This window comes from Rutilus rutilus, assembly GCF_951802725.1.
Source record: "Rutilus rutilus genome assembly, chromosome: 20".
Taxonomy (NCBI): Eukaryota; Metazoa; Chordata; class Actinopteri; order Cypriniformes; family Leuciscidae; genus Rutilus; species Rutilus rutilus.
In genome coordinates, this window is record NC_140225.1 from 34,118,593 (window position 1) to 34,138,231 (window position 19,639).

Sequence of the window (19,639 nt, forward strand, 5' to 3'; positions counted from 1 at the left end):
TGTAGATAATGGCAAATTGATTAATGGAGTACTTCACTATTATACAACTAGTAATTACTGAATCTTTTATACTCACTGATCAATTAAAATAACTACTAAGTGGTTACGTATCACAAAATGAACACATCAAAATAATGCAGTGTTAGAAGTGTATTACAAGCCAACTGGCAATGGCAAATCTATGACATATATATGGTCTTATACAGCCTAAGTTAGTACTTGGATTTGATGCATCAAAGCAAGACTAACCTAATGGCCCAAAGAACTCACAACCCAACTAAACTGCTTTTAATGATTGAAATCACCATAAAATGATAAAAAAGTCACAATAAGTCATAATAATGGCCTCTTATGCCTTCCGTAATAAAAAGTAGGGGGTAAGTATATGTATAAATTCAGTTTGATTACTGCATTTTACTAAATTATGCAAAGATGCTTAATTATTGTTCTGGTATTATTCACTATTAATTATTGTCATTAAAATATGGTGAAGGCACAGATTTAACTGGAGGTAGAATTAAGTGTGTGATTATGGATTTTTATAAAGAAAAATAAATCAAGTATTACATTTTGGAGTAAAAAAATGAATGCATAGTACACTGGGTGCTGTAAATGTAATCCATTATTAAATTCTGTAATCTATGAATTGAGTTTTTCATTGTTAGATTTGTGTACGGGTATGTAAATATATAAAAGATGCAGTAACTGAGTATTACAGCAACATTCTAAAGGGAAGTTTACACAACAACGATGTATTTAAAACAGAAACGTTTTTCTTTTGCGTTTTATTTATTTACGATACTTTCACACGGATCCGCCAAAATGACTAAAATTGCTTGTCAGGCCAGTAGATGGCGATGTCACTTTGTAAAGAAACACTACTCCCCTATTGACCATTTTCACAGACTTGTGTTTTTGTAGTTTACACGGAGACGATAACGATATAATCTTCAAAAATGTGCACTTCGAAACCCGTTTTCAATTCCATTTTCAGGCCCGTTGTTGTTTAAATGAACGGCCAAAACGCATAAAAAGTTTCCAGTTTTAGTTGGAAACAGTGTCATGTAAACGGCCCCTTATATGCTAAAATAATAAAAAGACCTTGATTAGCTTGTCTAAGGTTAGGGTGTGTTTGATTATTTCTGTAGCTAAAATCTCCAGGGCAGTAACACGTGAGCGCCAGAGTTGAGGTTTTTATTTATTTAATCAATACAACAATGTCTAAGGCAGTTAATCAAATTTTATTAAACTGACAATTATACATTTGCACATATTGCCTGAACTACATATTAATATGTTTTATATTCTTAAAATGTAAACGAGGCAGGGTTGTGTTTCATATTATGTTCTGTTATAAATATATATGCAGCAGTGAAGATAATCAATGTAAGTGTTGCCTGAACCACATTTGTGTGGCTGTTACTAAACGGGCAAACAGAGTGGTTTTAAATAACATATTTCGTTTTATTGTTGCCTAAAATCGAATTTTGTGTACTTGGTATTGAGAAATGCCCATATATTTATCTGGTGTTTGGCAGGGAGTGCTGTGGCTTCACCTCCGGAGAATTGTCCTTTCCCTTTTTTATTGTTTAAAGTGGTAGTCACACTTGCGTTTTTTTTTTTGTTTTTTTTATTCTTTTTTCATCCAATTTCTTTTTTTTAAGACAATGTATTTTACGCTGCTCAACTGATTGTAGGCAACTACTAGGCACTATGTAATGAATGTTTTCATCTGATATTTCATGATGAATATTTTTGTGTAATAAAATGCTTGCAAAGCCATCTCCAATGGCAGAGAAATGACTAACAGCAGGCAGATGAAAATGTAATAATCATATGACAGCATTCCCAGAAAAATACAGAAGAGGATCAAAATTGCATGTATTACCACATAGGCCTACTACTCATCTAAAAAAAAAAAAACTAAGCCTGAGCATCTTTTTGAAACACAACTGTTATATGTATTATAAACCAGTTGGACTTCACTGTTATACAACATGATAACTTTTACATGATAACAGTACTGTGCTATTCTCGGCCTGAACGGGAATTAAAATCATATTCTGGAACTGCTACTTTAAACTGTTTTATGATGTTCATTAAAGGTAAAACTTACAATTAGGCTGTTTTCATTAACACTAGGCTTACATTATGCATTAGATAAGAAGAAGTCTATACAGTCTATACTGTATCTTTGTTAAAGTTAATTTACACATATACTACTCTCTTAACATTACCGTATTTTCCGGACTATAAGTCGCTTCGGAGTATAAGTCGCATCAGTCAAAAAATGCGTCATAAAGAGGAAAAAAACATATATAAGTCGCACTGGACTATAAGTCGCATTTATTTAGAAATTTATTTCACAAAATCCAAGACCAAGAACAGACATTTAATCTGGAAAGGCAAGTTATTCAAATACACAGAACAACAGGCTGAATAGGTGTCCGGTATGTTAACCCAACACATTAACAGTTATTCAGCTACACAATAGCATAAAGAACATATACCTGGGAGGTTGAATAGGCTAAATTAACATAAGCCAGCGAGTCCAACAAGCAAGTTACCAGTAAACAAGTTCACCAAGCTCCCGCAATCTCATTCCACATCATTTTCTTCATCCTTGGTGTCGCTTTTGAACAACTCCGCCAACTAGAGCACCCTCTCACGGCTGTAGACGGTAATGTTTTCTCTTAGTTCATCTCAGTTTGAATTAATTTTGATATATAAGTCGCACCTGAATATAAGTCGCAGGACCAGCCAAACTATGAAAAAAAGTGCGACTTATAGTCCGGAAAATACGGTAAATAGTGCATATGTTAACATTATCTGATGCATAATTTAACTTGTATAGGTGATGATCAACACCTCTTTATAACATTTATTAATTAAAATACAAATATATTAGTCATTTCTTCCACCTGAGAAATATTATTATGAGGTGAGATTGGTTGGAAACAGCAATGAAATCTAATGGATTAATCTTTGATGTAAAAATGCTGGTATATTTTCTGTTGCTTAATTGTCACGAACTGCTCAGAGACACGAAGGTTGAGGATCCAAATGCAGTATTTATTTAAAGGGTTAGGCCTATCCACAATCGTAATCCAAATCCAGGCAAGGGTCATACACAAACAAACAATCAATCCAAACAATAACAGATAAGGGCTGAGGCAAAGAGAGAAATCCGAGGGGACAGGCAGAGAATCAAGAGAGACGGGAGAAACAGGATACAAACACGCTCAAAAATGCAGTGAGACATACAAGACTTTGCAGGGAATGAATGAGTGTACATTGTTTAAATAGGCTGAGACTAACAAGGTAATGAGACACAGGTGGATGCAAACAGGGATGAGTCCGGGCAGTGAGTTATGGGAAATGTAGTTTGTGAGGGATTGACAATAGTCTGATGTGGAGTGCCCTCTGGTGGCTCTCAAGGGCACTGCAACTGGTGACCGTTACATAACCCCTCCTCAAAAGAGCGGCTTCCAGATGCTCAGGGGGCCTGGGCTGATCCGGGGGCGCTTCAGGGGGCCAGGGCGGATGCAACGCTTCCGGCAGAGGTGGCCATCTTGTCGGAAGACACCGGCATAGACACAGGTGTAGAGGCGGCTATCTTGTCCAAAGACACAGGCGTAGAGGCTTCCATCTTGTCTGAAGACAAAGGCGTAGATGCTGCCATCTTGTCCGAAGACACAGGTGTAGAGGCTTCCTCTTGTCCGAAGACACAGGCGTAAATGCTGCCATCTTGTCCGAAGACACAGGTGTAGAGGCTTCATCTTGTCCGAAGACACAGGTGTAGAGGCTTCATCTTGTCCGAAGACACAGGTGTAGAGGCTGCCATCTTGTCCAAAGACACAGGCGTAGAGGCTTCCATCTTGTCCGAAGACAAAGGCGTAGATGCCACCATCTTGTCCAAAGACACAGGCGTAGAGGCTTCATCTTGTCCGAAGACACAGGCGTAGAGGCTGCCATCTTGTCCGAAGACACAGGTGTAGAGGCTTCATCTTGTCCGAAGACACAGGCGTAGAGGCTGCCATCTTGTCCGAAGACACAGGCGTAGAGGCTTCATCTTGTCCTAAGACACAGGCGTAGAGGCTGCCATCTTGTCTGAAGACACAGGCGTAGAGGCTGCCATCTTGTCCGAAGACACAGGCGTAGAGGCTGCCATCTTGTCCAAAGACACAGGCGTAGAGGCTTCATCTTGTCTGAAGACAAAGGCGTAGATGCTGCCATCTTGTCCGAAGACAAAGGCGTAGAGGCTGCCATCTTGTCCGAAGACACAGGCGTAGAGGCTTCATCTTGTCTGAAGACAAAGGCGTAGATGCTGCCATCTTGTCCGAAGACACAGGCGTAGAGGCTTCATCCTGTCCAAAGACAAAGGCGTAGATGCTGCCATCTTGTCTGAAGACACATGCGTAGAGGCTTCATCCCGTCCAAAGACAAAGGCGTAGATGCTGCCATCTTGTCCGAAGACACAGGCGTAGAGGCTTCATCTTGTCCGAAGACACAGGCGTTGATGCTACCATCTTGTCCAAAGACACAGGTGTAGATGCTGCCATCTTGTCCGAAGACAAAGGTGAAGATGCTGCCATCTTGTCCGAAGACACAGGTGTAGAGGCGGCCATCTTGTCTGAAGACAAAGGCGTAGATGCTGCCATCTTGTCCGAAGACACAGGCATAGAGGCTTCATCTTGTCCGAAGACAAAGGCGTAGATGCTGCCATCTTGTACGAAGACAAAGGCGTAGATGCTGCCATCTTGTCCGAAGACACAGGCATAGAGGCTTCATCTTGTCCGAAGACAAAGGCGTAGATGCTACCATCTTGTCCGAAGACACAGGTGTACAGGCGGCCATCTTGTCCAAAGACAAAGGCGTAGAGGCTTCATCTTGTCCGAAGACACAGGCGTAGATGCTATCATCTTGTCCAAAGACACAGGCGTAGAGGCTTCATCTTGTCCGAAGACACAGGCGAAGATGCTGCCATCTTGTCCGAAGACAAAGGCGAAGATGCTGCCATCTTGTCCGAAAACACAAGTGTAGAGGCGGCCATCTTGTCCGAAGACAAAGGCGTAGATGCTGTCATCTTGTCCGAAGACACAGGGGTAGAGTCTGCCATCCTGTCCGAAGACACCGGCTTGGCGGCGGCCATCTTGTCCGAAGACACAGGCGTGGCAGCTGCCATCTTGTCAGAAGACAAAGGTGTGGTGGAGGCCATCACGGGACGAGACTCTGGAAGGGCGGCAGCCATTTTGGCCGAGGGCTCATGGGCTGGAGCCAATGTGTGTGCTGCCCACACACTCAAAATAGCCGTGGCGGCTATGAATGAGTGCTGTATCTTCCGGAGCTGACACAGGCGCGGCAGGCATGACGTGAGGAATCTCAGGCTCTGGTGTGGGAACCAAAGGACAGGGAGGTACATAAAACACAGGACTAGCAATCATCAGACCTGGGCATGCTGGTGACTGTGATGGGCCAAGCTCGGTGGCCATCAGAGCTTGCTGCATGGTTCCCACCCCAAAAGAAAGTTCAGAGGAAGAGTCCTCCTCAACCTTCCCAACAGTGAAGGAGGAACCAGCTAACAACAGAGCATAGTCCATAAATTCGATGAGTGAACCTCGAGGACCATCACGGATGAGTCTTCTTTGATAGCTCATTGAGTCCAAAAAAAGTAAATAAGGGCAAAATCAGGAAAGTCTGTGAAATGCGCAAGGTCTAGAAAATCTCAGGTGTGGTCAAAGGTTATCCACAATCGTAATCCAAATCCAGGCAAGGGTCATACACAAACAAACAATCCAAACAATAACAGATAAGGGCTGAGGCAAAGAGAGAAATCCGAGGGGACAGGTAGAGAATCAAGAGAGACGGGAGAAACAGGATACAAACACGCTCAGAAATGCAGTGAGACATACAAGACTTTGCAGGGAATGAATGAGTGTACATTGTTTAAATAGGCTGAGACTAACAAGGTAATGAGACACAGGTGGATGCAATCAGGGATGAGTCCGGGCAGTGAGTTATGGGAAATGTAGTTTGTGAGGGAATGACAATAGTCTGATGTGGAGTGCCCTCTGGTGGCTCTCAAGGGCACTCCAGCTGGTGACCATTACATTAATACTAATAAAACGTTTTCTTAGAAGTGGAATCTATATTCGTAGGCTCTTTACAAAATAAAAGTACTATAATATGGCTGGACCTTTTTATAATGTGAAATTAACTATTATGTAAAGGCATTAAGTCATGTAAACTTTTAATGTTAAACATTGATAAATTACCAAGAACAAAAATGAATTAATGTTGTAAAGATGTATTGTTCATTGTATGTTGTCATAGATTTTTCCCTAAACCTAACTACGTCCTATAATATTTATACTCTAGCGCGTCTACAGTCGACATCGGCCGAGTCTAACCCTATACCCTAGCACGTCTACACATCGACGTCAGCTGAGTCTAATCCTATATTCTAGCGCGTCTACACGTCGACGTCAGCTGGGTGCTAATCCTATACTTTAGTGAGTCTACACGTCGACGTCAGCTGGGTGCTAATCCTATACTCTAGCGCGTCTACACATCGATGTCGGCTGAGTCTAATCCTATACCCTAGCGCGTCTACACATCGACGGTGGCGGCTGATAGTAATCCTATACCCTAGCACGTCTACACATCGACACTGGCTGAGTCTAATCCTATACCCTAGCGCGTCTACACATCGACACTGGCTGAGTCTAATCCTATACCCTAGCGCGTCTACACATCGACATCGGCTGAGTCTAATCCTATACCCTAGCGCGTCTACACATCGACGGCGGCTGAGTCTAATCCTATACCCTAGCACGTCTACACATCGACATCGGCTGAGTCTAATCCTATACCCTAGCACGTCTACACATCGACACTGGCTGAGTCTAATCCTATACCCTAGCGCGTCTACACATCGACATCGGCTGAGTCTAATCCTATACCCTAGCGCGTCTACACATCGACGGCGGCTGAGTCTAATCCTATACTCTAGCGCGTCTACACATCGACATCGGCTGGGTGCTAATACCTGTTCCCTTAACTAGCTTACTTCCTGCGCAGGAATAATCGACAAAAAGACTTCAGCAAATGTCCTCTAAATTATTTAATCACGGCCGGAGGATCTCTCGAGCAGTTCTCAGAGAATCTCCCCCAAGAAGAAGCAAGGCCGGAGGATCATATTCCATTGAGAATCCCACCAGCTAACACGAATACAACAGTTTTTATAGAATAGGGAGGTATGGCAAAATTATATGAATTTGATTGGTTCTTCATATGCAAACTAGGGCTGGGGTAAACGATTATTAATTAAACGATTAGTCGGGCGATTATTTTATCGATTAGTCGACTAATCTAACGACTAATTTGAATTATTTATCCTGTCTGTTATGCACATATCTCTGTCGAACCGTTACTCCGATGGATTTCAAACTCGACAGCTGTCTGGGCACGAGTAAGTGCAGTGCCAAGTTTGACGTTGTTTGGATGAGAAATGCAAAAGATATGTTAAATATATCGGTAAAAGAAGCACTTAGAGGGTTGTGGTTTAAAAATAAACATTCTGACATAAACACACTGTCAGCTACAATGTTTACTTCTGAATAATATAGTATAAATGTGATAAATCCTTTTTTTTTTTAATGCAATTAATCCATTGAATCAATATAAAAGTTATTTTTCACATTGAAACTGTTGAAAATACACAACAAAGTAAGTTGATCCACATATGACAGCCTCTGAACTCGGTCAATACTAATCTGGACTAAACATAGGCTACATTCAATCAGCCATCGCTAAGAAATACCTTCTGAACGACGGCGTTTTTTGACGGCGATCAGCTGTAAAATGGCTTAGGTCCTGCTCGGTTTTCGTTGACTTTGAGTACAAGAATTGAAAGTTTTTTAAAAGATCCCCTGGGGTTAACGTGTCAGCATTCGACAGAAGTTTGACGCTGTCGTGTGAGAACAAGCAACAGTCGGCATTTCTCTTCCTCCCGCGTGCATCATCTTCTTAATCTCCTCACGTAAATGATTAGATTTCGATGGCTTACGTTTCTTCCCTACGGCAGAATCCACCACAGGTTCATCAATGCCGTCAAATGTATTAATTTTTTTGTTTGTTTGTTGATCAAAAAGTGCAAAGTAGATAAGGAAAACTAGGATGCCGGGTGTCAGAGCGCCACCGTTACTGTTTACAATGCGTGGAATGGTGCGCTGTGATTGGTTGAGCGGATTTATGGCATTCTGCAGAGAAAGGAGACTGGAGTTTGACGCGGTTTGGAAAGAAAGGGAGAAAACATGGCAGAATAACACGGCGGGCGGTGTGTGTGTGGCGAGCTGTACCTCCGGGAATGGTGCAAAAAAAATTAATAAATAATAAATAAAGAAGCGTCGACGCAAAAAATATGACGTCGACGTAATTTTGACGTCGACGCGTCGACGTCATCGACGCACCGCTACAGCACTAATGCAAACCCTTCTGTTACTAGGTAAAGCAAATTTTGTTTTAATGATTACTTCATTGTTAATCACAAGGTTCTAACCTAGTCATCTGTGTACTTTCATTTCCCATATTTGTTATTTTTACACTCACACAACTAAAGTAAAAGGGGTAAGGCAACACAACATTCAAAAACACAGGACTGAACGTTTTAGTACATTGTGTTTCAAGGTGTTATCATGTTAGGCCTAAAAAGAGAAATAAGTTTATATGTTAGAAACATGGTTAGTTTAATATAGGCTACAGTTTACTATTTTATCTATTAAAAGTCCACCACAATGTCAATGAATACAACCACAAAACACTAATTACTTCAAACATTTCATAATTAATACATAAGGAATTATTTTCTTTTCTTTTCTTTTTTTACTTTAGCACAATGCTCTGATTAAATTGCTTATCATCATCCATATTCCTATGATATTGGGTGTTAATTAGTACTTATAAAGCACATATTAATGCCTTATTCTGCATGACCATATTCTACACCCCTTAATTACTAACTATTAATAAGCAGTAATTAGGAGTTTATTGAGGCAAAAGTAATAGTTAATAGTTAGTTAATAGTGAGAATTGGACCCTAATCTAAAGTGTGACCAATGAGCTTATTATAAAGAAGAGTTTATAAAGAGTTTTTGTTTAAATAAACCACAAAATAGTGAAGTAAGAATTAAGGTTAAAATAGCAGAATTCATTTTCTTTACGCAAAATATAATTTGTGTTGTTTTTTACAGACTCGTGTGAACTGAATCTTACTTGCCAATTATCAATTATTTTTAATCAGATATCAGCGATTAGTGTATAATCTATTAAGGAGTCTGTGCTCGTCAAAACTGCTACTGATAATAAAAGTGTGGTGAATGCAATTTGCAACAAAACAGCTGCTGTTAGTGACAGAAACATTAGATGTGTTAATATCCATAATGTGGGTAGTTTTTTTATGACGAGTCTCTGTGCTACAGTAGAAAAGACCTTCCAGCGTACAAAGAAAGCTTCTCTCCTGCCTTTGAACCCACTAATGATGATCTTCTCAGTGTTTAATGACACTATTGTCTGCACACTGCATCCATGTCCATGCACTCAAAACAAGAGAAACCTTCTGACAGAGATTTCAGCTACAGGCGTTATTCAACATCATTATAAGACTGATCCAGTCTATAGCTAATCTATACAATGACCAACAGTATTTGATCCTGCACTACATACTTCATTTTTCATTGAAACAAAATACAGTGCTGTAATTACGATGCCACATTTAATTACAATATAGGCCTATACACACATAATTGGGTTACACTTTATTTTAAGGTGTCTTTGTTACACTGTAAAGTACTGAGTAATATTAAGTACATCTACATCTACTATAGGGTTAGGATTAGAGTTTGGTTTGGTTGAGGGTTAGTTGCATGTAATTATGCATAATTTATAGTTATTACTATAGTAACTACATGTAACATATGTAACAGTGACACTGTAAAATAAAGCGTAACCCATAATTGCTCATTTATGTACTATAATCAAAGCTGACAATGAATGGAAAACTTGAGCTCATCAGTCTTGGATCTTATTTTACTGAACGAAAGCAAACCATGAGACAAAGTGCATTACAAACGTCAAAGATCTCTGTGATTTATGTAGGACAATAATAAATAGGTGGTCAAAAGATTGGATTACTTAAGTAAAAATAAGTCTCTTCTGCTCATCAAAGGCTGCTTTTATTCAATAAAAAAATACAGTAAAAACAGTGAAATATTATTAGAGTTTAAAAGAACAGTTGTCTATGTGAATATATTTTGTAACACATCAATTTAATACTTGTTGAATAAAATAATTCATTTCTATTTTTTTAAGATCTTACCCTAAACTTTTAAGCGGTAGCGTATCAATGTTTCCACAAATAGCTGAACTGTTTTCAACATTGATAATGATCAGAAATATTCATAATAAATCATCATATTAGAACGATTTCTGAAGGATCATTTGACACTGAAGACTGGAGTAATGATGCTGAAAATTCAGCTTTGATCACAGGAATAAATTACACTTTACTATATATTCACATAGAAAACAGCTGTTTTACATTGGAATATTTTTTCACTATTTTTACTGTATTTTTGATCAAACAAAAGCTTTGAAGACGACACTCTTGCAAAAACCAATTCCAAACTTTTGAGTAATTTGAACTCAAACAAAGGCAGAAATGCATGAATTAGTCTTGGTTTACACATGACTTGCACCTTTATCAGTGTTTCTTACCTTCACTGCAGTCCCTTCCCCGATAGCCGGTTTCAGAGCAGTCGCATGTGGGCTGGTCGTTGACTACACTGCAGACGCCTCCATTTAAGCACATGTTGTCTGAGCCGCAGAGGTCAGCGCTGACCCCGGCGCTGTTAATGAGGACCGGCTCAGAACGGTTCACTTTCAGCTCTGTTATCCAGCCCATAAAGGGAGCGTGATCCTTCACAGTGTCCGATGTCAGCTGTAACGACTCGGGAGGAATCCCGCCTAAGAACAAGTGACTGAAGACGGTCATATCCCGCCGTTTGGACTTAACTTCCACCCGCTTGATTTCCTCATCAACGACGAGGGTGGTGTTTCTGAAGTTCCTCCTAATCGTGACCGAATGCCACTGGTTGTCGCTGATGAGAACATCTGAAAGCACGCAAGCCGGCTCGGCACAGAAAATGGAAAAGCACAGTCTGAGTTTCCCCGTGTGTATGTGCAGCTCGAGGAAATCGCAGAAGCCTTCGTCGTCAAAGTACACCAGAAGGCCCTTCGAACTCTTGGTTTTCACGCTGAAGCTCATTTGACTCTCACAGCAAGCGTTCCACATGGGAAACGAGGCCCACTGTCCGTCTGAACCCGTGAAACCGAGACCGGCCCCGGCGTCCACCGCACACACCACCAGCCCGATCCACAGAAGACCAGCGCTTCGGCACACTGGAGGAATCATGATGCAGCTGAGCTTATATCTCAGGGTGTGTTCACACTTGTACTCAGTCTATGTCTAATGTCTAATAGTTTTGTAAATAAGTCTTTTATGCATGTGTCTATACAAAAAAGGGGGGAAAAAACCTTTCTAACCTGATATTTACTGGAGAAAAATATGACAACTAGCCAAATCTCTTTTATATATTCCAGCATCTGTATAAATCATCACGGATGAGATCCATATCAAGATTGATTCTTATGTCTCAAAGATTAAATGTATAGCCTAAATCAATAACGCAATCTGGATAAGGGTGTTGGGTTTCGTTTGTTATGTTTGCGTGTACAATCTTGCATACTTAATAAATTCATTTCAAATCCTTTCATTTCAAAAAAGAGAACGGTCCGGTTCACATAGCGTTCACACTGTCATTTTTAACTTTAACTTACCGAACATTCAAAACAATGTTGTGTGCTGGGTTAAATCCGTACATATTATCACATGAGAACTAGAAAAGAGCTTATAAAGAAGATCTGATGCGAGGAGACGCGGTTCGGTCCGCTTGTTTGGTTCGGATGGCAGCGTTCACATTTATTCAAATGAACCGCACTAACAGAACGAACGCACCAAAGTTCGCTTTAATTCAACCAAACCTGCCAAGTGTGAACACAGTCTTGGAAAGATTGTTTCTGGGACATATCGTGAACACAACCTCCAAATTCCAGAAGCCAAAAGATGTTTAGAGACATGTTATGGTCCTCATGTTATCAACCTTATTCACGTTCATGTGCCATCACTGTGTATTGTGTCTGAGTTTGTGGGTTAAATCCTGTTTCCGATGAAGCCGGCAGACGTCATCTCTGATCCCTCAACACAATCCCTCGTCGGCTCTGGAGAGAAACACAATAAAACAGGTCAGCTGATAATCTGGGGTGAGTTTCCCAGAAGCATCGGTAGCCAACTGTGGTCGCAAGTTCTGTCGTCATCAGCAGTTGAACGAGTCGGTGTTTCCCGAAACCATCGTTCCAACGAACATTCGCAAACAGCATCGCAGAGTTGTGTGTTTGTAACGACAGATCTAGATCTCGAGCTGTGGTTAGAAGAAGAGTTTCTAGTTTGCATGACGTGGACTTAATAAATCATTATCTTGAGCAAAATAAGCAAGATGACATTCAGTATCTATATCTTTTATTTAGAATACATACAAATGTCATTTACGTCTTTTAGTTTGTCAAGAGATTTAAAGCGTCGTTGTTGAAGAGTGTGCGTGTGTGAACGAGCTCTAGTGCGTAAGAACGAGTCTATGACTGAATCTGGAAAGCAAAATAACTTAGAAAAATGAGAAGTATTTCTCAGATGTCATGTCTGTAATTTATAGCAAAACATCTAGTATTAATTCGATCTCAAACAGATTCATTAAAAGTAGTTACAGTATTACTCCTGCGTGACATCATTAACCCTTTAAAACCCGACACAGCCAACCAAGCTGTATTCATGTCACTGTAACTCTTCATCCGTTTGCACTATCAAAATAATTCAAATAGTTCCTGAAAGTAGACATCATGCGCTTTTCGCCAATATACGGCTTATTACGGTAATGTCATGCTTTCCGTCTACTAATGACAGCAGGTTAGAGTGTTTTGGATTGCATAAAATAATAAAAGAAACAAACAAATACATGGCGAAAGAAGTGTTAGACAGCAGAAGAGGGGATTGGGATGATTTTTAATGAAATTTTGGAGGCGGATGGCCGTTACTCTTTCGCGTATCTAAGCATGTAGTGCGTGCATGTGTATGCGTGCATTTGTATGTGTGCGTGTATGACAAAAAGCGTCCTAAATGAAAACTGTGCAACCCAATGTCACAAAAAAGACTTGTATGTATTATAGGTCATTTTTCAACTTTAAAGTGTAAATTTTTTTCTGTTTTTTCTAAATAAAAATCAGTAGATTTACTCTCGTTTTTTTTTTTTTTTGTCTATTTAAATTCTATTTACAAACTCACCACACACAATAATGGTCAATAACTGTAATTTGTTGAAAGCTTATCTTTTTCTGAAAAAGATGACACCTTGCACATGAAGATAGCACATTGTTTTAGAATTTTACAGTCAAAAAATAAAATTATGTGAAAAACACCTATTTTAGCTTCAGGTTCTAAAGGGTTAACCAACGTGGTTGAATGACCAATTTGCGACAATAGAGTTTCGAGGAACAGTCGTCACTAGTAGTGACGAACCGATATCGATTCTTAAATCCCAAGAATCGATTAGGCCTAGTCATCCTGTTTTCAGCTGATGAATGAATGTAACATTGTAGCGCATCCCATCCAATAAATCTCAATAATCTTTGTGCTTTGTTACTATTAATATGAAACAAAGTCTCAGATTTCAAATTACGTCCATTTTCTTACGAAATTCAAAAACATAAATAGCGTTTTATCGCTGTGTTGTGAGATCGCTCTGGCTCAGCTCTAGAGAAGCACATGATCTTCTCTTCCGCCTTAATAACAGCAGTTACAGCGCGAGATAAACATGAATGAGCTTCTGAAAGTGTGTTAAGAGGTAGAGTACAACTTATCGAAGTCCGTACCATGTAACATGGAATCGCTCAATCAGTGTTTCAACCGTGGAAAGACGTCAGTAAAACAGCTTGTAAACAATGTCATGTAACGTCACATTTACCTCAGAAAAACCACATCCAGTGCCCATAAACTCGTCAGTCAGAGAGAAAAATTAACTCTAGAGAGGAGCATTCTGCTAAATATATGCACCATAATACATATTCATTATTATTTTTTACATATTTAAAGCATATTTGAATAAATCTGGCACGTTTTAATGACAGCCACCATTTAAATGTTTATATTTCATAAAACGTTATTATTATAAAAAAATAAATAAAAGTGTAATTTAAGTGTTCGAGTTACGTCGCTGTACGGGAAACACACCCCAGAATGACATCTCGAGCACTGCTTGATTTGTTAACTCCGAGATCCCGGAACAACCGGAGGCGACGGATCCGACAAACTAGAGGAGTAGGGAAAGGTAACGGATCATATACTGAACTTCAGAATGATCAGACTCATAGAAAGGTTTCAGATGCGATGCTTATTCCAGTTATTAATGATTTATTCAGTTACATATAGCCTACTTTTTTATTGTATATAATAAATTGATTAGCTAGTGAACTACCTCATTCAACTAAGTACTATTACTTACTAAATCTTTAATCAGAGTTTCTTGTTAGTTAGTTACTAGAATGTTAATAATGCGTTACTCATTTGTTCCTGTGTAGTTATTCATTAATGACGGAACAGTTTTATAAAGTGTTACCCAAGTTATTCACAGCATTATCGTTATTATACTTCTAAGCTTATAATAATATGAGTTTTAATTATTTTGGCTTATTTTCATGCTTGTTCTGTCTTATTTAAAGTAATTGTAAGTCATCCTGAGGGCCTGTGGGCGAGAACCACCGCTCATCTCACTCATCTATTTCAGGTCTTGGAGTCTCTATTAACCAGATGATGAATTTGGTTGGAAAATACTGACGACAAACATGAGTTTTACTATTGTTTTCACCACTGCCTTCACTAAAGCTTGAGTGTTTGCATTACAAATATTGGCAAGCAATAAGCACTGCCACTTTACAATAAGGTCCCATTAATTCATTACAGGACATTAACTAACAATGAGCAATATGTTTGTTACAATACTTACTAATCTTTGTCAACACTAGTTAATAGAAACAGCTGCTCATTGTTAGTTCATGTTAGTGCAGGTCTATTAAATAATATTAACTTTTGATTTTAATAATGTGTTAAAATTAACACCAATATTAATAAGTATTTTATTGTTAGTTCATGTTGACTAATGTAGCAAATTTAACCTTATTGTAAAGTGTTACCAAAAATATAAGGTAACGCTTTATTTTACAGTGTCTTTGTTACACATTACATGCAGTTACTGTGGTAATTACTATAAATTATGTCTAATTACATGCAATTTTCCCTAAACCAAACCAATATTTTAAGGTGTCATTGTTACAGTGTAATTATATAATTAAGTACTGAGTAATAAACTACATGTACTTACTATAGGGTTAGGGTAGGATTAGGATTTGGTTGAGGGTTAGTTGCATGTAACTATGCATAATTTACTGTTATTACTACGGTAAGTACATGTAACATAATAACAAGGACACTAAAATAAAGTGTAACCCCAAATTATTTAATTATTATCAATCAGTACTTAAATGTATAATTACACTGTAATACTGACAGTCACCTTAAAATAAAGTGTAACCAAATATAAATATCAGGTCAAAGCAAGTTGTCACATTTATATGAGGGAAAATGGTCACAGGTTTTATTTTGTTGTCATTTCATTAAGTAACCTTTTAAAAAAAAATTGTCTCATGAATGTTTTTATTCATAAATCTTTGTTAATTTAAATGGTAGCTAATTAATGGATATGCTGTGAAAGTTGGTTTTTAGTGTTTTATACAAAGCACCAGATGACCACTGTGACAACATGCCCCACTACAGGAATCTTTTGTTCCAGTCTAATGTCTATTAGTTTTGTAAATAAGTCTTTAATGCATGTGTCTATACAAAAAATGAAAATAAACCTTTCTAACCTGATATTTACTGGAGAAAAAAACGTGACAACTAGCCAAATTTCTTTGACATATTTCAGCATCTGTATTAAATCATCCCGGATGACAACATATTCCACATTATTGTCCATATCAAGATTGATTCTTATGTCTCAAAGATTATATGTATAGCCTAAATCAATAACGCAATCGGTATAAGGGCATTGGGTTTCGTTTGTTATGTTTGCGTGTCATTTTACATACTTCATAAAGCACAGACGCACCAGCTCACACTTTCATTTCCAGATGTAGGCTATAATAATACAGATGCGCAGTGTTTATTAGCCATTAATGGAGATCCAGATGCGATAGAAACGCCCCATCCGCAGCAAAACTCCCACGAGCTCATATTCCTCAGATTAAAATCTGATTAAAATATATTCATGTTTAATGTATGTTTTTAAAAAAAATGTGAGTCACGTATGCATCATCAAACAGCATTAATCGAGCCCATCCGAATCCATTCAAGACAGAAAACTCATGATACATTCGTACAAAACCGAAACTATATTCATCGCGGCACAAGCGCATCTGTTTCTGTGAATAAGCTTACAGGATTACAGCAGAATATAGTCGCGCGTACAGCATTCATAAAGATCGCATATTGTTTGAAATGACATGGAAATCGGTTTACCCAGCACGCCGTGGCTCTCGTCGGGCGATGAAGACGATAGTTTAACAAAGTTATTGTTGAGGTGAAGCTCTGAGGAGAAAATGTCTGCTAAATAAAGCCCGCGATGATGTGGACCCTTTCTCAGCCTGTGATGACGCATTTTGTTTTAACCTGGTTTTAACGGTCATCAGGATCGTAAATCCTGCAAAGTTTTTTAGATTTTCCTTTTTTGTTTTAAATGTATGGACATTAATAATACTATACTTTGTATTATATTACCTTTGCATCAAAATAAATTAAAATAAAATAAAATAAAATAAAATAATAACGTTAACTGTTGTTAGGATGTTTGTAATGGACCCTTTCCATGACGTGTTTTAACAGTCATCAGCATCGTAAATCCAGCAAAGTTTTATATATATATTTATTTATTTTTCTTTTATAACACTATACTTTGTATTATGTTATCTTTACAAGTATTATATTATATAATTTAAAATCTTTAAAAAAAAAAACCTAGTTAACGCTGCTGTGAGGGTGTTTCTAATACAGCGGCTGTGTGAGTGACGGTAAAATTGACATCTTTCTCTCTTCTGACTGCCGTTATCAATCTCTATATATATTTTTGTTCTCTTGTTGAAAGCTGTGGAAACACTATTGTGGAGTTTTTCTTTTCCTGAAAAGCAAATTGGAACACAAACATATACTCACTCCGGGTCACGTGACGCAGCTCTGGCTCTGCAGCACCACGGACAGCGCGCGGCAAAAATGAAATGACGTCATCGCGGTGTGGGCGGTTGTGCCGGTGCCGGGCTGAACCCAATTCGCCCACTTATACTATGCCCTAAAAGTATGTAGGCCTTCTGTTTTTGAGAAGAAAAAGTACATACTTTTGAGTGTGAAGCAGAAAAGTATGCAAGTTTTGGGACATACTACGTCATAATTGCGTCTTCAACGGACGCGACTCTGCCGGCTGTCGCTTAGTAACGTGCGTCCTGTCACCGTAAACTGCCCTGTCAATCATCTTGTCACAGTTAAAATCCCCCACATTCAATTAAATGTAATTTCCTACAGTTTTGGAGAGAAATGCAAAAGCACGTTGATATGCCAGTCATGGGTCTTTCATTTGGTGAACTCTACTTATGTTTGCATAATGGTGCATTTAAAAGTTAATGACCAAACGCATCGTTATAAAATGCTGTTTTAGATTAAATATAATGTGGATAACATTTAATAAATATATTTTTGTCAGGTTAGATGGCATGGCTACTGATTATTACTCACTCAAACCCCTTTACTGCTCTGCTTAACCTGCTGCGTCCCAATTCGCCTACTTATACTACGCCCTAAAAGTATGTACTCTTTTTGTGAAGAAAAAGTACATACTTTTGAGTGTGTAGCAAAAGATTAGGCAAGCTTTGGGACATAGCCTACTACGTCATCTTAACGGACAGATCTGTTGCGTGCGTCCTGTCACCGTAAACTGCCCTGTCAATCATCTTAAAATCCTCCATTCAATCTAATTTAATTTCCTACAGTTTCGGAGAGAAATGTAGTTGCACGTTCATCTGCCAGTCGTGGGTCTTTCATGCGGAGACTCTCCTCTTGTGTTTGCAATTTGAATACAATGCATTTAAAAGTTAATGGCTTAACGTATCTTTACAAAAGTTCACAATGCTGCTGCAGATGCAATATAATGTAGACAACATTGAATAAATTAATTTTCGTCAGGTTAGATACTGATAATTAATCACTCAAACCCCTTTATCTAAACCTCTCTACATAACCGCCAGACTCGCTCATCCTCCATGTCTGTAGTTTTTTTTTTTTTACACTTTTCACTCGTGTTTGTAGTTCTAACCGAATCCTCGTCCAACGCGCGATGGTTTGTGGGCATCGATCTGCACTTCGGATTCTGACCGGAAATAGTAGACCATCCGGGTACCATTTCAACATACGATTTGGGATACTGATGGTGCGTTCAAGTCCTCCTGGGAAGTTCGTACGTATGAGGTGGGAAGTCGTGCTTATAACGGCATGTGCGTTCAAGTCACTTTCGTCGGAGCAAAATGGCGGAGTACTTTCTCTTAATTAATTACACAAAAATACAGTAAGGTTCTTAAACTCTTGTTCTAGAAAATGAAGAACAAAGAAATGTGCATCAGGTGTACTTTGTATTTTTATGTTTTTAATTAATTTATGAAGCCACTGCCAACACATCGTTACATGTTGCATTGTTATATTATAATACTATCATATTCTGTGTTGGCGATTAGCTGTTAATTGAAAAGCCTGACAATATCACAGCTAAATACCTTTACGTATTGTGTATTCCGCCATGTTAATCACTGACACGCCCCCAACTCGTAAAGATCGGAGCTTAGAGAAAATCCCGAGCTCCCCACTGGTATTTACGACATTGTGGTGGCGTTCAAGTGCGTTCAACTCGTAAATACGATCTATACGAGATGACTTGAACGCACCATAATTCTATTTTCGAATACTATTTAGGACGGATAGTGTGCGAATTGAGACCCACCATTGGTCTCGCACATCCGTCATGTTTGTAGTCTTTTAAACACTTTTTATTCGAGTTTGTAGTTCTAATCGAATCCTCGTCCGCAGCGCAATGGGTTGTGGGCAATATTAGAGCACGGATCTGCACTAAGTAGACCATCCGGGTACCTTTGGAATACTTCTTTCAACACAGCCAACTATGATTTGGGACACACTAATTCTAATTTCGAATACTATTTAGGATGGATAGTATGCGAATGGGATGCAGAAGCAGAACCCATTTCGCGTGGCGGTGTGCACAGGATTTTTTTGTAACTTGGAGCGATTCTGGCCGAGCAGGTAAAGTACCGTATTGCCCTTGTCCAGATTAATTGCGTACATTTACAAAATGAGCCTACAATAGCA

At 38.8% G+C, this 19,639-nt stretch overlaps 1 protein-coding gene across 7 annotated transcripts in view; it reads right to left on the minus strand.

Moving 5' to 3' along the window:
• nrxn1b (neurexin 1b) overlaps positions 1 to 12,194 on the minus strand; it is a 145,219-nt gene extending 133,025 nt beyond the window's left edge. For all 7 annotated transcript variants that reach the window (XM_084391482.1, XM_084391483.1, XM_084391480.1 and 4 more), the window contains exon 1: positions 10,774 to 12,194. In XM_084391482.1, the coding sequence (XP_084247608.1) occupies positions 10,774 to 11,470 (697 nt within the window). In that variant the 5' untranslated portion in view covers positions 11,471 to 12,194. The remainder of the gene's footprint in view (positions 1 to 10,773) is intronic.
• Positions 12,195 to 19,639: the final 7,445 nt, after the last annotated feature.